General features: G+C 40.0%; 1 protein-coding gene across 1 annotated transcript in view; it reads right to left on the bottom strand.

Annotated features, from left to right (window-relative positions):
- Positions 1–10,583, bottom strand: part of LOC149834869 (gamma-glutamyl peptidase 5-like) — a 38,733-nt gene extending 28,150 nt beyond the window's left edge. The window contains exon 1 of the mRNA XM_090010334.1: positions 10,092–10,583. Coding sequence (XP_089866460.1) covers positions 10,092–10,400 — 309 coding nt within the window. The 5' untranslated portion in view covers positions 10,401–10,583. The remainder of the gene's footprint in view (positions 1–10,091) is intronic.
- Between the last annotated feature and the right edge of the window lie 7,833 nt (positions 10,584–18,416).

Raw genomic sequence — 18,416 nt, 5'->3', positions numbered from 1 at the left:
ACATATGAGCATGCTATAATCACATATTCAGTTTTTTGACTGCCTAAGAACACATATGAACATGTTATAATCACATATTCAGTTTTTTGACTGCCTTAGCACACATATGAGCATGATAGAATCACATATAGAGTTTTTTTATTGCCTTAGAGCACATATGAGCATGTTATAATCACATATAAAGTTTTTTTGCCTGCCTTAGACCACATATGAGCATGCTATAATCACATATTCAGTTTTTTGACTGCCTAAGAACACATATGAGCATGTTATAATCACATATTCAGTTTTTTGACTACCTTAAAACACATATGAGCATGCACAAATCACATATACAGTTTTTTTACTGCCTTAGAACATATATCATTTATGATAGAATCACATATAAATTTTTTTGCTTTGCCTGCCTTAGAGCACATATGAGCATGCTATAATCACATATTCAATTTTTTGACTGCCTTAGCACATATACAAGCATGATCGAATCACATATATAGTTTTTTGTTTGCCTTAAAGCACATCTGATCATGGTAGAATCACATATAGAGTTTTTCTAGCTGCCTTAGAACACATATGAACATGCTATAATCACATATTCAATTTTTTGACTGCCTTAGCACACATATGATCATGATAGAATCACATATATAACTTTTTGCCTGCCTTAGAGCACATATGAGCATGATAGAATCACATATAGAGTTTTTTTATTGCCTTAGATCACACATGAGCACATGATAGAATCACATATAGTGTGTAATTTATTTCATTATATTTTGTTTATCAATACTGACTGTTCTTTTCTTGTGTAGGCTGCTAGCGATAATCAGCGTAGTGGAGCTGAAGGGACAGATAAAGACAATGAACAAGAAGACGCACAAAATTTTGGCGATGATTAGAGAACTGTGTTGAAGAAGTTCTATTTTTTTATGTTTCTTAATTGTAATTGTTGAATTGTAAATAATTAAACTTGTTAATTTTAAGGTGGAACGATTAATTGTTGTAGATTCTTGTTATATGGAATTTTTTTTGTGGTTTGTTTTTTATTTACAGAAAATATAAATTGTACAGGAAATATAAATTGTACGTTCTCGGTATTTAATTTTTCAAATAATTTTTTTTTAATTTTTTTTTGTGTTTGCGACGGATTAGCGACGGAACCATCTGTCGCTATTCATATAAATCTAGTGACGGCATAGCGACGGAAGTAAATCCGTCACCAAGCCGTGGTCGTCGTTTAGTACCGGCGGATTGGCGACGGAATACAGCGTTCGTTAGTCCGTCGCAATTAGCGACGGACCTGGCGACGGAATACATCTGTCTCCAGTTAGCGTCGAAATATTCGCGACGTAAGCATACCGTCGCCTCGTTGTCGCTAATCCGTCGCTACGCCTGTTAGCGACAAAATGTGGTCGTCGCTAATCTGCTGCTTTGTTGTAGTGGCAAGCCCTCTCCTGTGTGATTTACTGTTTTAAATAACAGTATTTTGGTTTTTCTCTGTCACAGGGGAGGCGTTGCCGGAAAACGACCCAACAATGGGTTATGGGCCCACGCCACCCCTCTGTTGCGAGGGTTCGATGGTGTTTTTTGGGTTTTCCAGCAACTGTAGCCATTGGGCGATAGTGTTTTCCGGCGACTGTCGCCATGAGGCGACAGAGCTTTTCCGAAAGAGAGGCATCGTCATGGGGCGACCTTGCAGGCTATCGACAACAGGTCGTCGTGGGGCGACATGATGTCGACAGCAGCCGGCAACTGTCGCCGTTGGGCGACAAAAAAAATAAAAAAATTAAGGGGTTTCGGGTTTTTCTTTTACCTGAGGCCATTAGGTTGCTGTATCACCGGGAAACTGGAGTTTTCGATGAACGATTCATCGGCGTCAAAGACCATCCGGCGATGTGTGACATCCGGGACACTCTGACGTCCTGTTTCAGAGCAACAGGCTGTGTCGGGCGGCAGGTTTTGCCGGTGGTACATCACCGGCAGGGCTCCGGTGTGCATCGCCCTCAAGGCTCCTATGTGAGTCATCGGTAGGCGACATTGATCGTTAGTTGGAAGATGGGGAAAACCCCTCTTTCGAGAAAAATCGGGGTTTTTTCTGCTCTTTTTCAGATCTGATTTTAACCGGGTGAAATCGGATCGAGTTCTGTGCTTGTTCAGACCCAGATTCGGTTCATACCGGGTCTACCCGGATCAATTCATACCGGGTCAGACCGGATCCAGTTCTTACCGGGTCTGGCCCGGATCCGATTACAGTCGGGTCCGACCCAGATCCGGATACACCCGGGTCTGACCCGAATTCAGTTCATACCGGGTCTGACCCGGATCCAGTACAAGTCGGGTCCAACCCAGATCCAGTTTATACCGGGTCTGACCGAATCCGGTTACAGTCGGGTCCGACCCAAATCCAGTAGGGTTCAGTCACTATTTGGCCCGAACCGGATCAGGGACTGATTCGACCCTTTTTCAGGACCGGTTCAGAGCCGTTTTTGACTGGTTCTTTCCGATTTCTCACCAGTTCTGAGATGCTAAGACCCTGTTTTCTTAAATATAAGAGAATACAGGGATTTTGGCATATGATTATAGGGTTTTTATGAACTTTTGTTCATACTTGACATCGGTTCATAAGGTTCAGAACCGGTTCGGACCCTTGGATGACCGATTCGGGGTTGTTTCAGACCGATTCAGAGTGCTTTCAAACCGGTTCCTGCTTGAGGACCCAAGGTTTTACCCATTTAAGCTTGGCTTGGATGATTGCTCATGCATTTATTTGTAATTATGCATATATAAATGTGTGTATAGTATTGGCATTAAGGATAGCAAGATGACTTAGTAAATTCATGTCACCAAAGTGACTGAATACATGTATGTTGTCAAAATTTTATACTATCATATGGTTTTAACCAATATTATTGTTGTACTTATATTCATGAAACGATAAACGACCCAAATATAGTTTTATTGTGTTTAGAATTTAAGTAAGGTAGAATAATGTAAATGTGTCGAGATACATCACACGTGTATCCAAAGGTACCTTGTGTCGATGGTCTAACTTCACAAAAACCTTAGTTTTACCGAATATGGTCGATAGGAGAAGTGGTTTCGTGTGTCAGAGTTTTTACCAAAGTAGGACTCCGATGACCCCCTTCACTCGCCTGGAAATAAGCATATCAATATCAAGGGCCTTTATTCTTGTGCTTTTTTCCATTAAAGTTTTAGTCTCGTACGAATGCCTCTTGATATGTGTCTTTTGTCATGCAGTTTCTAGTTCTGTGATTTTAGATGGCTCAAGCTCTATACCTTTTCTTGATGGATCTAACTTTAATGATTGAAAATAAACTGTTCTTTTTACATTAGGGTATATGGATTTAGATCTGGCCCTATGGATAGATGAACCCACTTCCCTCACTTATCAGATCACTGTTGATCAAAAGATTTCTTTTAAGAAGTGAGAGCGCTCGAATAGGCTTAGCTTGTTGCTTCTGCAATCTAAAGTAGCTAAGAATATTCGCAGTGCTATCCCACAATGCAGAACAGTGAGGGAATCCATGAATGCCATTAAGACATAGTTTGCGAGTTCAAACAAGGTCAGAGCCAATACCCTGATGTCAAAACCCATATCTATGAAATATTCTGGAGGGGGAAACATTCGCCAACATATTTTGAAGATAAGGAACATAGTGTCTCAGCTAAATGACATGAAGCTCACCATCTCTGATTTCTTCCTAGTGCATTTACTTCTAACGTCCTTACCTTTGGAATACATACCTTTCAAAATCTCTTACAACACGTATAATGATGAATGGATGTTCAATGAACTTATGTCTATGTCCAAGTGTGTTGAAGAAGAAGAGAGGTTGAAAAAGGAGAAGGTGCAGAGTGCACATATGGCTTCTCATACATCCAAGGTAGGACCAAAGAAGAATGCATTTAAAAGAAATGCTAGGAAGAAGTCAACTGGGGATAAGTCATCCCAAGACAAGCAATCTGACTCTACTCCCATAAGGTGCTTCTTTTGTAAGAAGAAGAGACACAAGAAGGCAGATTGTATAAAGTACAAAAAGTGATTAGAAAAGAGAGGTAATTTGTCATTTGTTTCTCATGAATGTAATTTATTACAAATTCTTGAAAATAGCTGGTGGATTGATTCTGGTGCTAATGTTCATATTTTTAACTGTCTATAGTTGTTCCTGAGTAGAAGGGAACCAACAATGTATGAGAAGAGCATCTATTCGGGAAACAAGATGCGTTCACATGTGAAGAGTGCTGAAACCTGCATGATTACTCTGGATACAGGCATAATTTTAGATCTTCATGATGTCTTTTATATTCCATCATATAATAGAAACTTAATTTCAATTTCAAAGTTGGATAAATTTGGATATTGTTTTAAGTTTGAAAATTTCAAATTGTTCATATTCAGAAATCCAATTGAAATTGATTCTGCATCAGTTTATGATGGTTTATATAGATTGAATGTGAAGATCCAAACTTAGGAGTCTCTGACTTCTGAATACGCATTGGTTGAAAATAAACGTAGATTGACAAATGATAAATCTTACATGCTTTGGCATCGAAGGTTAGGTCATATTTTTGAAAAGATAATAAAGAGACTTGTAAATGAAGGGATCTTGAAATCTCTAGATTTTACCGACAATGACCCATGTGTTGATTGCATAAAGGCTAAGCATACAAACACATATAAAGAGGGTGTCAAACGCAGTAGTGCGATATTGAAGATAGTTCATACGGATGTATGTGGACCATTTTCCCTCTCTTACACAGGCAAAAAATATTTTGTCACATTTATTGATGATTATTCTCAGTATATGTATCTCTACTTGATCTTTGAAAAATTTAATGTTTTTCAAATGTTTAAGGAATTTAAGAAAGAAGTAGAGAAACAAACCGATAAGGTTATTAAGATAGTCAGATCTGATAGAGGTGGCGATTATTATGATAGATTTACTGAGATGAGGCAAAGGGAAGCACCATTAGTGCGATTTCTCAAAGAGAAAGGCATTGTGCCTCAATATACCATGCCTGATAGTGCCTATCAAAATGGTTTAGCTGAAAAAAGAAATCGTACGCTTAAGGAAATGGTCAGAGCTATGTTGAATTATTCAACGCTTCCCATAAAGTTGTTGGGTGAAGCCTTAAGGACTGCTGTGCATATTTTGAATAAGGTTCCTACGAAATCTATGCCTAAAACTCCTTATGAGTTTTGGACAGGTAGGAAACCATCACTGTCTTATATGCACATATGGGGATGTCCTGCAGAGGCTAAATTGTATAACCCCCACATTAAAACCTTTGATCTAAGAACAACCAGTGGATATTTCATTGGTTATCCAGAAAGATAAAAAGGGTACAGGTTTTATTGTCCATCTCACTCACCACAGATTGTTAAAACGAACAAGACAAAATTCCTAAAAGATGGTTTAGTAGGATTGAGTGCACTTCAAAACCTTGGTTTTAAGGAAGTACAGGATCTAGTTTCGTCACTTGTTAAGGAAAACATTGAAAGATACCATATTGTTATTCCTAATGATGGTGTGGTTGATCATTTGATTGTTAATGCACAAATTCAAAGTGAACCTATTGTGGACAATGCGGAAGAGCACAAACAAGATGATCAGGTTCAATATGAGCCTGAAGAACGGCCTGTTTGGAGATCCACAAGGATTAGGAGATCTGCCATACGTCCTGATTATGTGGTGTACCTTCAGGAGCCTGGTGATTTCATAGATATGGATGATAACCCGTTGACTTTTATGAAAACTGTTGAAAGCAAACAATCTTCGCACTGGATAGAAGCCATGAAAGAAGAGTTAGACTCTATGGCTAAAAATCAAGTGTGAGATCTTGTCACGTTACCCAAAGGAGTAAAGCCCGTAGGATGCAAATGAGTCTTTAAAACCAAGGACTCCAAAAGTAACATAGAGAGACATAAAGCAAGATTGGTTGCTAATGGATTCACCCAGATGAAGGGCATTAACTATAATGAGAGATTTTCTCTTGTCTCAACTAAGGAGTCAATGAGGATAATTTTAGCCCTCGTAGCTCATTATGACTTAGAGTTACATCAGATGGATGTGAAAATAGCGTTCCTCAATGGGGATCAGAATGAAGAGGTATACATGAAACAACCTCTTGGTTTCTCTGAAAATGATTGTTTGGTTTGCAAGCTTAACAAATCAATATATGGACTTAAACAGGTCACCCGACAATGGTATATTAAATTTTTCCAAGTTGTTGTGACTTTCAGGTTTACATAAAACATTATTAATCAATGTATATACCTTAAGGAAAGTGGGAGTAAGTTCATTATATTGATGTTGTATGTAGATGACATTTTACTTGCAACCAACGATATAAAGTTGCTTTCAGAGACAAAACAGTTTCTTGCATCACATTTTGATATGAAAGATATGGGTAAGGCTGCTTATGTTCTTGGCATTGAGATTCGTCGAGACAAAGCAAAAGGTGTTTTAGGCCTCTCTCAGAGATCCTATATAGATAATGTATTAAAGCGATATGGGATGGAAAAATGTTCTCCTGTTTCTACACTCATATCAAAATGTGACAAGCTGAGCCTAAAGGATTGTCCACAGAACGATATTGACAAAGTACAGATGAGTGCTTATCCATATGCATCATTTGTTGGCAGCTTGCAGTACGCACAGACATGTTCTCGACCAGATATTTCTTTTGCAGTAGGGGTACTTGGCAGATTTCAGTCTAACCTAGGTTTACCTCATTGGAAGGCTGCCAAGAAAGTCTTGTGGTACTTGCAAGAGACAAAAGACTATATGTTGACGTAATAAAGTTGATCATCTCGAGGTCATTGGCTTCTCAAATGCGGATTTAGGATGATGCATCGACAGTAGAAAGTCTACTACTAGGTATATTTTCCTACTTGCTGGGGGCGCGATCTCTTAGAGGAGTGGGAAGCAGACGACCACTGCTGCTCACACCATGGAAGCAGAATTCATAACATTGTACGAGACTACTTCGCAGGCTATATGGTTAAAGAACTCCATATCACAGTTAAAAGTGGTCGATTCCATTGTGAAGCCATTGAAGGTCTACTGTGATAATGAAGTTGTGGTGTCCTTTTCGAACAACAACAAAAGTACTACGTCATGTAAACATATGAAATTGAAGTATTTTGTTGTCAAAGAAAGGACGGAGAATCATTTAGTGTATATTGTCAATATTGGTACCAAAGAGATAATCGTTGATCCTCTTACTAAAGGGCTAGCATCAGGATTATATTTTGAACATGTAATGAGGATGTAATTGTTAAACTCTTTTTGACATATGTATATAAATAAAGTGATCACTTTCGGTTCTTGATTCTTATTATGGTTATTGTTGATCTCATAAGGATCAGAGATTCAACTCAAGATCTATAGAATAGATTATAAAGGCCAATCTATTTATCAAGTTATTCCCATAAGGTTTTCTGGTTAAAAGATTTATCGTCGGATCAAGTGGGAGAATGTTGGATTAAGCACCACGATTGACGTGGTGGTTATCCACGATGTGGATACATCCCCACATCAGGGATGATCCATCCGATAAATCAGCATACAATAAGGGGAAACAATTACGCAAACTGTTCCCACTATATGCTTTATAAATACAGGGTATCATGAGCGACGCTGATATACGAAAAGAGGAATACAAGTCTACTCACTGGCTGCCTAAGGAAGCCTGCGCTTGTGGTGGCTGCAGCCCAGCTTAGCAGAGAACCTCCAGCGTCCTCAATTGCCATCACCTTCATCTCCGACGACCTCTATCTCCGGTGACCACAACATCCAAATGGCCGGATCAGGTACGCAAGCCCTGTCCTGTGTGATTTACTGTTTTAAATAACAATGTTTTGGTTTTTCCCTGTCACAGGGGAGGAGGCGCCGGAAAACGACCCAACATCTCTCTCTCTCTCTCTCTCTCTCTCTATATATATATATATATATATATATATATATATATATATATATATATATATATATTGTGCTCATTCTAATTTGGATTTCTAGCTTGGCTTCTGCTTGAATCCTATTCATCTATGAAATGAACGGTGACCCAAAACTCCACCGATTTTCCTTGTTTTACAACAGTTCATTTTTTGTGCTTTAAATGCCGTTTGTCTACAAGATAAATGACTGAATTTTTAATGGGCCCCATATGAGAGGTAAACTATCCAACCGTACTATTCATCAGATGGAGGGTGATCAGGTGCTTAATGCACAAATATTTGTGCAATCATATTGCACCTGATCTTTTCACGTACAATACTCGGGCAGGCAAAGGTTGGACACACGGATGCATTTTTCTCATTCGGTGGGTTGTTGCACACGTACTTTGAGAAACAACAAAAACAAATATGCCTTATTTAATTATACAAATAGGTAACATAACTAGCAATCTAGGTGGGATGCACGCAAGGGATTTCTGGGCATTGTGGATCTCATTCAATATAAAAAATTGGGTAACATGACCAACGGGGGCTCCGCCCTGGTATGAGCTGTCAGTGCACACGTCTCCTTGTGGTGGGACGTTGCAGGTTCAAACCCCAGTGGGACGTTGAATAATAACTGGTGGGGGTCTGCCTAATTAACCCCAGCTTTCCTTTAAAAAAAAACTTTAGGTAATATGGGTCAGGTACAGTTAAGCCCGGCCCGGTGCCTGTTCTAACCCATACCTTTTTTTTTCCATAGAAAAACCACTGCTATGGTTTGGTTTGAACATTCCATTACAGGCCCAGAGTCTATGTCTGAAGTGTAAAACTCCACAAGTACTCTCTCCCTACTCACATAGTAAATTAATAAGATGTTAACCAAGATATTGGGTTCCTAAACCTAAAACCAATCAGGTTGGCCATGTTAGGCAAAACAATCCAAATGGGTAAAAGGCCTGGGCAGCTCAGCCCACCAATCTGACAGCCAAAAGGGAAAAGTTTTTACTTCACGGGCGAGGGCTCTGGTTCAAATTCAGGATGGCTTGGCCCGTCATACGTGTGGACATGTATAGTTTCTTACCGAAAATGCTCTCAACTTCTAACATAACCCCCATCCCCCTACTTCGCCGAGACGAATCACATGGGCATGGCATGTTTTGAGTGCAGGCAGGCGTTTTTTTGTCTGTCTCTGTGGGGGGCCCACTGAGCGCTGCCATACAAAAAAGAAAGAAGGCAATGCCATTTTTTGTGGCGGGTTTGAACAAAAAGACACTAATTACTGCTCTCCACGTGTTACGTCAAGTAACGCTTTCACTTTTTTTAATTCCTTGAGCCCCTACGACGTGACGAAGCATGTTTCGTCTTCATCTGATTCTATACATAGATTTCTTCCACGTCAGTGTAACACTGCTTTAATAAAAACAGCTGGGCGAGCGACGATCGGAAACCCCTGCCTATAAAGGACAAAGCTCCATGCTGTCCGGTTGTACAGAATCAAGCGTATCTTTTTTTTTTTTTATAAATGAGTGAGCAATGTTCGTTCCAAAAAATTACCAAACTCTCCGGCCCCCGATAACAAAACTCCCAAGAAACGAAACCACCACCAAGACCAAGAGGCAAGGCCCGGCCGAGAGGGTGTTGCGTGTGCACCCTCGGAACACGCATGCACTGTAGCTAGTGTTCTGGAGTCTCTATTGAGCGCCGTATGGCGCTCAGTGAGGTGTTAGGGAAAGCCGTACACCACCTTACATCAGCTTGCAGGATGTACGGTAGTGTATGGCTCTCTACGTGCCACTGGCCGCCACGCTGCCTTCAATAGGGACTCAAGAATATGCACTGACAGTGCGTGTATTGAACTTTGAACATGCCCTACTCATCCGCACCTCATGCATACGGACTCTGGCCGATTCTCTGTCGTTACTAATCTCCATCACGCCTCACAAGGACACTCAACTAGCCTCGTGTCGTGTCATTTCGTACATGATTCTTAATGAAACCAATGACGTGTCCCGTGTCCTTTACTTCGTATCGTTATGACACGTCACAACCCTAACGATGCCTAATCGCGATTAGAATTCCCTTAAAAACAGGAATTTAACAAGAATCCAAAGAGAGAGAGAGAGAGAACCTGGTGGCCGAAGCAGATGCCGAGCACCCGCTTCCGCATGGCGTGGAGGCGCTTGAGGAGGTAGCAGAGGTCGGAGATCCAGGGATCTTCGCCGTGGGCGTCGCGGCAGCTGCCGGTGATGACGAAGCCGTCGTACCCGGAGAGGTCGCCGTCGTTTGGCAGCTCGCCGGAGGCCGCCCGGAAGACGTCCCAAGATTCCCCTTCCTCCGCCAGCATCCCCGCGAAGACCCCGAAGAACCCGTCGTATCTCTTCCTCAGGTAGTCGGAGTCCTCCGCACACAACAGAACCCCGAACCTACCCTTCGCCATTGCCGTTTAGTCGCCCAAAACGCCCACGGCCACCTTCCCGTTCCTTGCCTTCTCACGATCGTTGGCATGCGGCGGGCGCCTTTATATAACACGCATAAACTTAGCGGCCCTTCCTTTTTCCTGGATATTACAAGGGTACCCTTCAAGTCCCATCGCGTCCCTCCGTGAGAGCCAAATTACCAAAATGCCCATCTTCATTTTATTGTCTCTCACTCACTCATCCGTACGTTGGTTTGCTTAAGGTTTTAAAATTGTTGTCGATCTCCTCCCTCTCACCAAAAAAATAAAAGAAAAAGAACCCCACGATCAGTTTTCTTTTGATAGAGATTTTTTTTTTTTAAGGCATGTTTGCTTTGGTCATAAGTAGGGAGGAACGATCGCGACCAAGAAAGTAAAAGATCCAATTGTGTCTTACACTTGTCACCAACTTTCTTAAGATTCTCGCAATCACAATCGCAATCACAATCACAACCTTAAGAAAGTATTGATCTGTGTTTCGTGAATCGGCCTATAAGTTCTTATCTCCAGAAAATCGATATGATACCCACTTGAATCGGTTATATTTTAATAAATATAAAAAATAGCTTAAAATTAATTTTTTAATATTACTTTAATGAATTTAACATGTGTCACGTTCTGGTTGGAAAGTAATCTTTTTTAATTGATTTTTGTGGGTGTTGGCAGATTCACCTGAATCGTTGGTCAAACGGTTCCGATACTGACAACATTGGTATTGATATTGCTATTGTGATGTGGCGCCCTAAATTATAGTTATAGCCATGCTTAGGTCAGTTCCTTCTCCATTAGAACAGTGAATTTTACAATTAATGGTGTTAGTCATAGAGAATTTACTGCCAAAGAGGGGGGGCAGTCAGCTCACATGCAGTGGTCTCCATCATAAGAAAAAAGAAATGCAATGAAAGGCTGCGTAAATGGCTAAATAACCTTGTTGAAAATATTGAGAAAAATCACACTATATTTTGACACAACTTTGAAACGAATTAATCAGGATCGGGTGTGATTGCCCTCCATCAGGCCTTGGACCCTGCAACTGACAGGCCTGTCCCAAAGATGAAAGGTGATCAGGTGATTAATGAACAAATAATATTTGTGCATTCATGTTGCACCTGTTCTTTTCACCTTTGAAACACCCACAAGAAAATTTCGAGACTAGTGCAAATTTATTATGATATGTTGCCTTTATCATCTGCAGTATCTCGACAAGAAAAGTTTCACTTGATTTTTTTTTTTGTTATTTTACAGTTCTTTTTTATACGGTAAATTTGGTTTATTGCTTAATTAGATTTTTCCGACAAAAATGAAAGAGGAACAAAAAGTAAACGAAAATAAATCTCTAAAATTCTAAACATGACATAACATAAAAATATTGTCCTATGGCAAGGATTTCTAGGTCAACTTGAGATCCTTCGTGCATCTAGCAATGTGTCATTTCAGGCATGCACCATCTTGGCATCTTAGCATGCCTTTCAATGAAGTCAATAGAGTTGTTATTTGTTTTTTGATATTTACAGGAAGAAACCGCCCTCAGGATTAGAGACCCTGCTCTGGCTCTGCCAGCCGTTGACAGTGTAAAACTTCGATATGACGTTGGTTTAACCTTTTAATTTTTTTTTTTTTAATTTATAACCTTCATATCTACAGCTGTGGTGCCTTGCTCCATTCAAGGGGCACTAGTCCACAGCAAGATCAGTAGAACCCACAATTTATTGTGGGAACATAATGAAAAGGCAAAAATCAAAATGCCTTGATTGCCTACGGTTGAATCATTCACAAGATGAGCTCATGTAATATGCAAGCAAGCATTGTAATCGTGATATTTTGTTTCTTATAATTATGCAACTGTCATAATGCATGTCTAAATCAACAAATACGCAGTATCAACTGTTTTGGAGATGGTTGATGACTTTTTAAGGAGTAGAAGACTATCATAACGAATATATTATGTTGTCAGAATTTATGTATTCTGATCGTTATTTTTTAACATTATTAATGACCATTAATAAAAAAAGATACTAGTAACAACTAAGCAAACCGGGGGATAACTTCAGTGGTATGTCGGCTTTTGCTTATGCTAAAATGCTGATTCTCTAAGAGTATTTTTTTCCCTTTGGCTAGGCCAAGGTAAACCATTTTCTCTTACGATATTTTTTCTAGCAAATTGTAAATTTTCAAATACTCAAGAAAAGAAGAAGAAAGAAATCCATCCATTTTAAGCATATTGAATCATGAAGACTGAATAGAATTTAGGGCTGGTAAACGAACCGAGCAGCTTGTGACTCGCCTTGTTATAAACTCATTCGTTATCGGTTTGTAATATAGTTGGCGAGCTGAGCCATGATAAGCTCGTTTAGCTTAAAAGAGTTGAGCCCAAACACTTTTAAAAGAGTTGGGTCAGCTCAGGAGAGCTCATATCGATAATATATATATTTTAATATATAATTTATATTTTAAGTGTAATATATAAAAAAACAATGCAAAAAATATATATAAATATAAAGAGAATGATGAATGAAAAATATGTACATAAAATTTGAACTATTAAGTGTAATATATATCATGTATAAATAACATGACATGTTTTTACACAAGCCAGTTCATGTTCAACTCGTTCACTCAAGGACGAGCCATGCTCGACTCGGCTAAACATGAACACAAGTTGAGCCACGAGCTCAATCTACTGGTAAACGAGTTGATCCCTAACATGCTCTGTAACTACAAGAAAAACCCAGATTAGCGACGAAAATTTGCAACGGAAATTTTCATCGCAAATTTGCAACGGTTTAGCGAGAGAAAACTATCTGTCGCTAACCATCGAAATATTTGCGTAATTAGCGACGAAAAAATTCTGTCATCAATCCGTCTCGAATTAGCGACGGATTGGCAAAAAAAAATTGTCTCAAGATCCGTCGCAACTTAGCGACGAATAAGCGGCAGAAATATTTCATCTTTAATCCGTCGCTAATTAGCGATGAATTTTGCGACAGAAAGTTTCCCACGCTAATTTCGTCACTAATTTTTTATTAAAAATATCAAATTAGGGCGCTAAATTCTCCCTCCCTCCCTCTCTCTCTCGTTACAGAGTGGCTTGGGGCGCTTCGCTTCCCTCCTCCCCCAGGTCGAGTCCGTCGTCGTCTGTATCATCTTTGGCGACGGCAACGACCCCTCCGCTGGCTGCGGCACCAAGTTGGGCGGCATCCTCGCCCACCTTGCCATGCTGCTCCTCGGCAGCATCCTCGAGTTGGTGGTAAGCTCGTAGAGCGACGAGGAGGACTACATGGCAGGGCTGACCCAGTGTGGGGGGTTTGGAGAAGCATGGGGGTTTCGGTGATGGCGGCAGCAACAGGAGGATCCCTATGCAGCTCTGTACTCGCCCTCTGGTGAAATGCATGTCTATTTTGATCGTCTCTGTTGGTATGGTTTTGCTTGAGTCCATCCTTTTATCTTTCTCTCTCTTTCTTTCTTCTGTTGGAGAATTGGGGCTTTTGGTTTTCGTTTCCTTTCTTTTTTGTGATTTTCGGTGGGTTGTGACCGGAACAGATTCGAACGATGCGTTGAGATTCGTCGAGGCATCAAAAAATGGGAACGTTTTGTCGCTCTACATATGCACATTCTTCGATCATCTCAATCCGGTCCTCGCCTACCATTGTTTGGTGAAGGAAGACGATCGGGAGGCTCCTAGCTTCCTCTTCGAATCCATCGAACAAGGCTACAAGGGAACGAATCTCGTAAGCCTCCGGTTAAATTGTCGTTCATCTACTTCACGTCTCAATTGACAGACCCGTTTGTTAGTTGTGTTGTTGGAATCATGTGGGGCTCATTGTGGTCTCGATTATTCTTCTAGTAGGGGAGGTACAGTGTTCTTGGGGCGCAACCGAAGTTGGAGATCGTTGCAAAAGAGAACTTTGTGACCATTATGGATCATAGAAAGGGGAAAAGGACTGAAGAGCTTGTTGAAGACCCTATGGTTATACCCAGAATGATTATGGAGAAGTGGAAGTCCCAATTGATTGACAATCTTCCTGATGCTTTCTGCGGTGTGTCATCTTATTTCGTATCATTTTTATTCTCATTTATGATTGAAAAGCAAAAGAATTTGAAACCACCATCCATTGATCTGGATGACGGAATGAACTCTCTGTGTGAGAAGGCACGATAGAACATCTTATTCTTGTTTTCTAAGGACAATAGTCGAGCATCGTATTTGTTTTTTTGGCTCTTTTCAACACACTGAGTAGCTAACACATGTAATAACTCATATAAATCAGTAAAACTCATTTCAAATATATCCATTTTGTATTGCCATGCACCATAAATTTTAATCAGTCTCCAACTACTATAGCTTAAATTTAGTGAATGATGCAAACAAAAATGTGACAACATGCCCAGAATAAATTTGCATTGATCCTCAAACAAGCTAACATAATCTAATTTCATTGTAAAACTGTTTCTGAAAGCATTCATAACATAAGATGGGTGCAGTAAACTGTAAATACACCAAAAAGAGTGCCAAAAAAAAGTTTTTACAATTTACTGCTAACTTTCTCCTAGTTGGCTTTATTATTCTTGTTTCTTTTTTTAGTCTAAACCCATCTGACCCAGAAGGAGTGCTTAGTGAGAGTTGGTAAAGACTATGGGACTCACTTTGAATCATTGAAGTCTTTGAGCAATTTTCTGCTAGTTGGTGTTGAACTAATGATGTTAGTTTTAGGTTTCTAATATACTTGTTTGGGGCATCCTGTGTTTTTGTACATGTTGAAACAAAAGATTAAAATTGAGCAATAAGAATCATTGCATTTTTCTGCAGTGCAGCTAACATAATTATCTCTTCTTGGTTCCAAAATGTCATTCTTATGCCTTCGGAACACCTTTGTTGTTTAATTATATTTTTATATAGGCTGCTAAATTGTTTGATTTCTTGAATCTATAGATGTTCTATTTGCACTTTAACAAAGTAGACTATTGGGATAGTTATATGTATGCAATTGTGTGTTACTCTATTTTCATTATTTTGTTTTATATTAGTTTTTTTACTTGATTTTTTAGACCTTTTGAGTTTTCTATGTTTAATTTCTAGGGCGCACGAGGAAATGTGGCTCATAAGTTTTATCTATAATATATATATATATATATATATATATATATATATATATATATATATATACATATATATAAAGAGAGAGAGAGAGAGAGGTTATTTTTATGAGAATGTTGTTGTAGATGGTTATCGTCTATATCTTTACAGTAATTTTTTGGCTACATGGTGGATATTCTTAAATAGATTATGTTTATATGCATATTAGGTGAATGACATCTACCCATTCTCTATTGCTTTATCTTGGAAAGGCACTCCGCCTGACTCTCAAAATGGTGCAGTTGAGCACCAGCAGACAACTATTGTTTTTCCAAAGGGCAATTTCATCCCTAGTGTGAAGGCATTAACCTTTTATAGGTCTGGAACATTTACTGTTGATGTTCTTTATGCTGATGCTAATGAGGTGCAAGCACAACCTAAGATAATCACTTACACGGTGAGACATGCAGTTTTACTTGTTTTCTGTTATGTTGTCTTGGTTAGGTACAATTATAGTGCATATGCTCATCGTTTTCCTGTGTGGGTATGATTAGATTGGTCCATTCCAATCTACCAAGGGAGAACGTGTGAAGCACAAACTAAAAATTTGCTTGAATTTGCATGGGATTGCATCTGTCGAGACTGCAACTGTGAGTTCTATATATAGTTTTATCTTAATTTTCCTTTCCAGTTGCATTTCGCAATTGTTTTAACAAAATTAAAACTGCTATGGCAGTTGTTGGAAGAGGAAGAAGTGCAGATGTGAGGTCCACGATACTTTTAAGGTATTATTATTATGCGAAGTATTTCAGTGAATGGAAATTTCTTGTGCGATTCGTGAATTTTTTATTTTTGTACCTTTATGGATATTTGAGGTCCGGAATTATGTAAATAGAATGTAAATGGCAAATGAGGAAAATCCATGATGAATTAACTTTTGAAATTTTAAGGATAAGTCTATAATGTATAGGTATAGTTTGTCCCCGAATTCGGGACTCAAACGACAAAAAAACCCATTAGTGCATGTGAATTACGGGAGATCGCCTAGCGATAGAACGAGAATTCAAACGAGAGCAATTTCCATAAAAGATGAAAAATTTCCTTGATATGATCTTTAGAAGGACATTGTATTGAAATTTCAAAATAAGGATATACGTTAAGACATATGTGTTTAACCTTGATTAACAAATTGAGAAATTTTGGTAAAACCGTTTTGGACAGGTTAGTCAAAGGGTCGACCAAGCCTTAGATCAACCACTTTAGGCTGCTATAGGACGACTATAGCCACGAAACCAGCTGGTCAAGTTGACCAGCTGAGGCAATGGCGTGTTTGTAATATATGTGGGACGATTTTTAAAGGGAGGGCCACGATTGGCCCTACCCATAAAGACATTTCATGATGGTGCAAGGAGCACCATCATGAAGGGGGGAGCCTCCCCAATGCAATCAGCATGGGGTTGCGTCCCTTTGGATTTCGAAATCCCTTTTATTGTTTCCAAGGAAGGCATTTAAGGTTGTGCACCATTTCAAGTGGTGCATGGGGTTGCACCCCATGGCACTTAAGTAAGTCTTTTTTTTTCGGAGGGCGCATGCATTGGCTGAGAGGGCCAGCTATTCACTGCTCTTTCAGAGCATGGTGGGGCGTGTTTGACCCCAGCCACCCATCTCCTGCAACCTCCATCATAGCCCTTGATTCTTGTGGGGCCTTGTCAAAAAAACCTTAAAGTGATAAGAGAGAGGGATCATTCTTGTGGCTGGCGAGTTTGAGCATCTTCCCCTTCCCTCTCACTCTCTCATCCTCTTCCTCTAGCTGAGTAGTGGCTTCCACTATCTTCGTGGAGCCTTAGCAAGCGAACTTCATCTTCTCCGTAGCTCTCTTCCATCCTTCTTTCGAAATAACCAAGGTGAAGATTTGATAACATGTTCCCTCGTTTTCTTTATTTCTCTTAGAAAACGTATATGACTTGAATCATGAAACCTTGAAGCTTTTGCCTCCATGCAAGCATGGTGGTTTCTCGGTGGACTTAGTGATACTTTTTGTTACTTTCAAATGTTCAACTCATATGGTTGAGCATCTCCTCTATTTTTTTTCTTGGTCTATGAAAGGAAAGAGGATGCTACAACAATTGGATTTTTCATTTTTATGCATTATTCCTCTCGTTTCGTTGTTGTTCAAAAAGGAAAGAACGAGGAAATGATTCTTTCTCGGTCCTTATGATGCACTTGTAATCTCTGAAAGTAAGTTGTTAGATTAACCAAAGCCTCCATTTCTATTTTTTTTTCGTGCCCTTGTGTTTGCCTAAGTATCGCCCGGACTTCTCTTTACTAGTATCTTTTTCTTCTTCTTTTTTTTTGTTACCCTCTGGTTGTTGTTTCTTTTCGCTGGGTTGCAGGGTTCGGTGGGTCTGTTCCATGCTGGGACAGACCCAGTTTGGAGCACCCAAGCTCTCTATCTTAGTTCTTTATTTTCTTCTCCCCTTCCTTCTTGGTGCTCGCGACAAGCTGTTGGGGAAGCCCACCTGGCTTGGGGGTCTGGACTGGGCTCCCGACCATGACATATGGTCTGAGCCATGGGCCCAGACCGACATTTCTGTCAGACCGAATGGTCTGGTCCAGAGGACCAGACCGTAGGTCTAACACCCCTGGTTTTGGCCTTAGCACCTTGGTAGCCGTTGGGTGCTAGTTGCACCCGGTTTGCTGGTGGGCCTGGGCTCGTTTCCCCAGGCCATTGTTGTGGTTTAGCCCGGTCTGATCCTTTGAGTTCAGACCAGGGAGGGTTCTGGACTATGGTCTAGTCCAGAGGACCAGACCCGACTCTCATTTCCCCTACTTTTGCCCCATTTTGAACTTGCTCGGGTGAGGGCTTGGGTTGTCTAGCCGACACAACCGAACTTTGGTTTGGAGTGCACCACGGGCGCAGGATA

Source organism: Nuphar pumila, chromosome 6 (assembly GCF_984573655.1).
Source record: "Nuphar pumila chromosome 6, dmNupPumi1.hap1.1, whole genome shotgun sequence".
Classification (NCBI taxonomy): Eukaryota; Viridiplantae; Streptophyta; class Magnoliopsida; order Nymphaeales; family Nymphaeaceae; genus Nuphar; species Nuphar pumila.
Note: the sequence above shows the minus strand (reverse complement) of the source record. Positions and strands in the feature narration are given on the sequence as shown.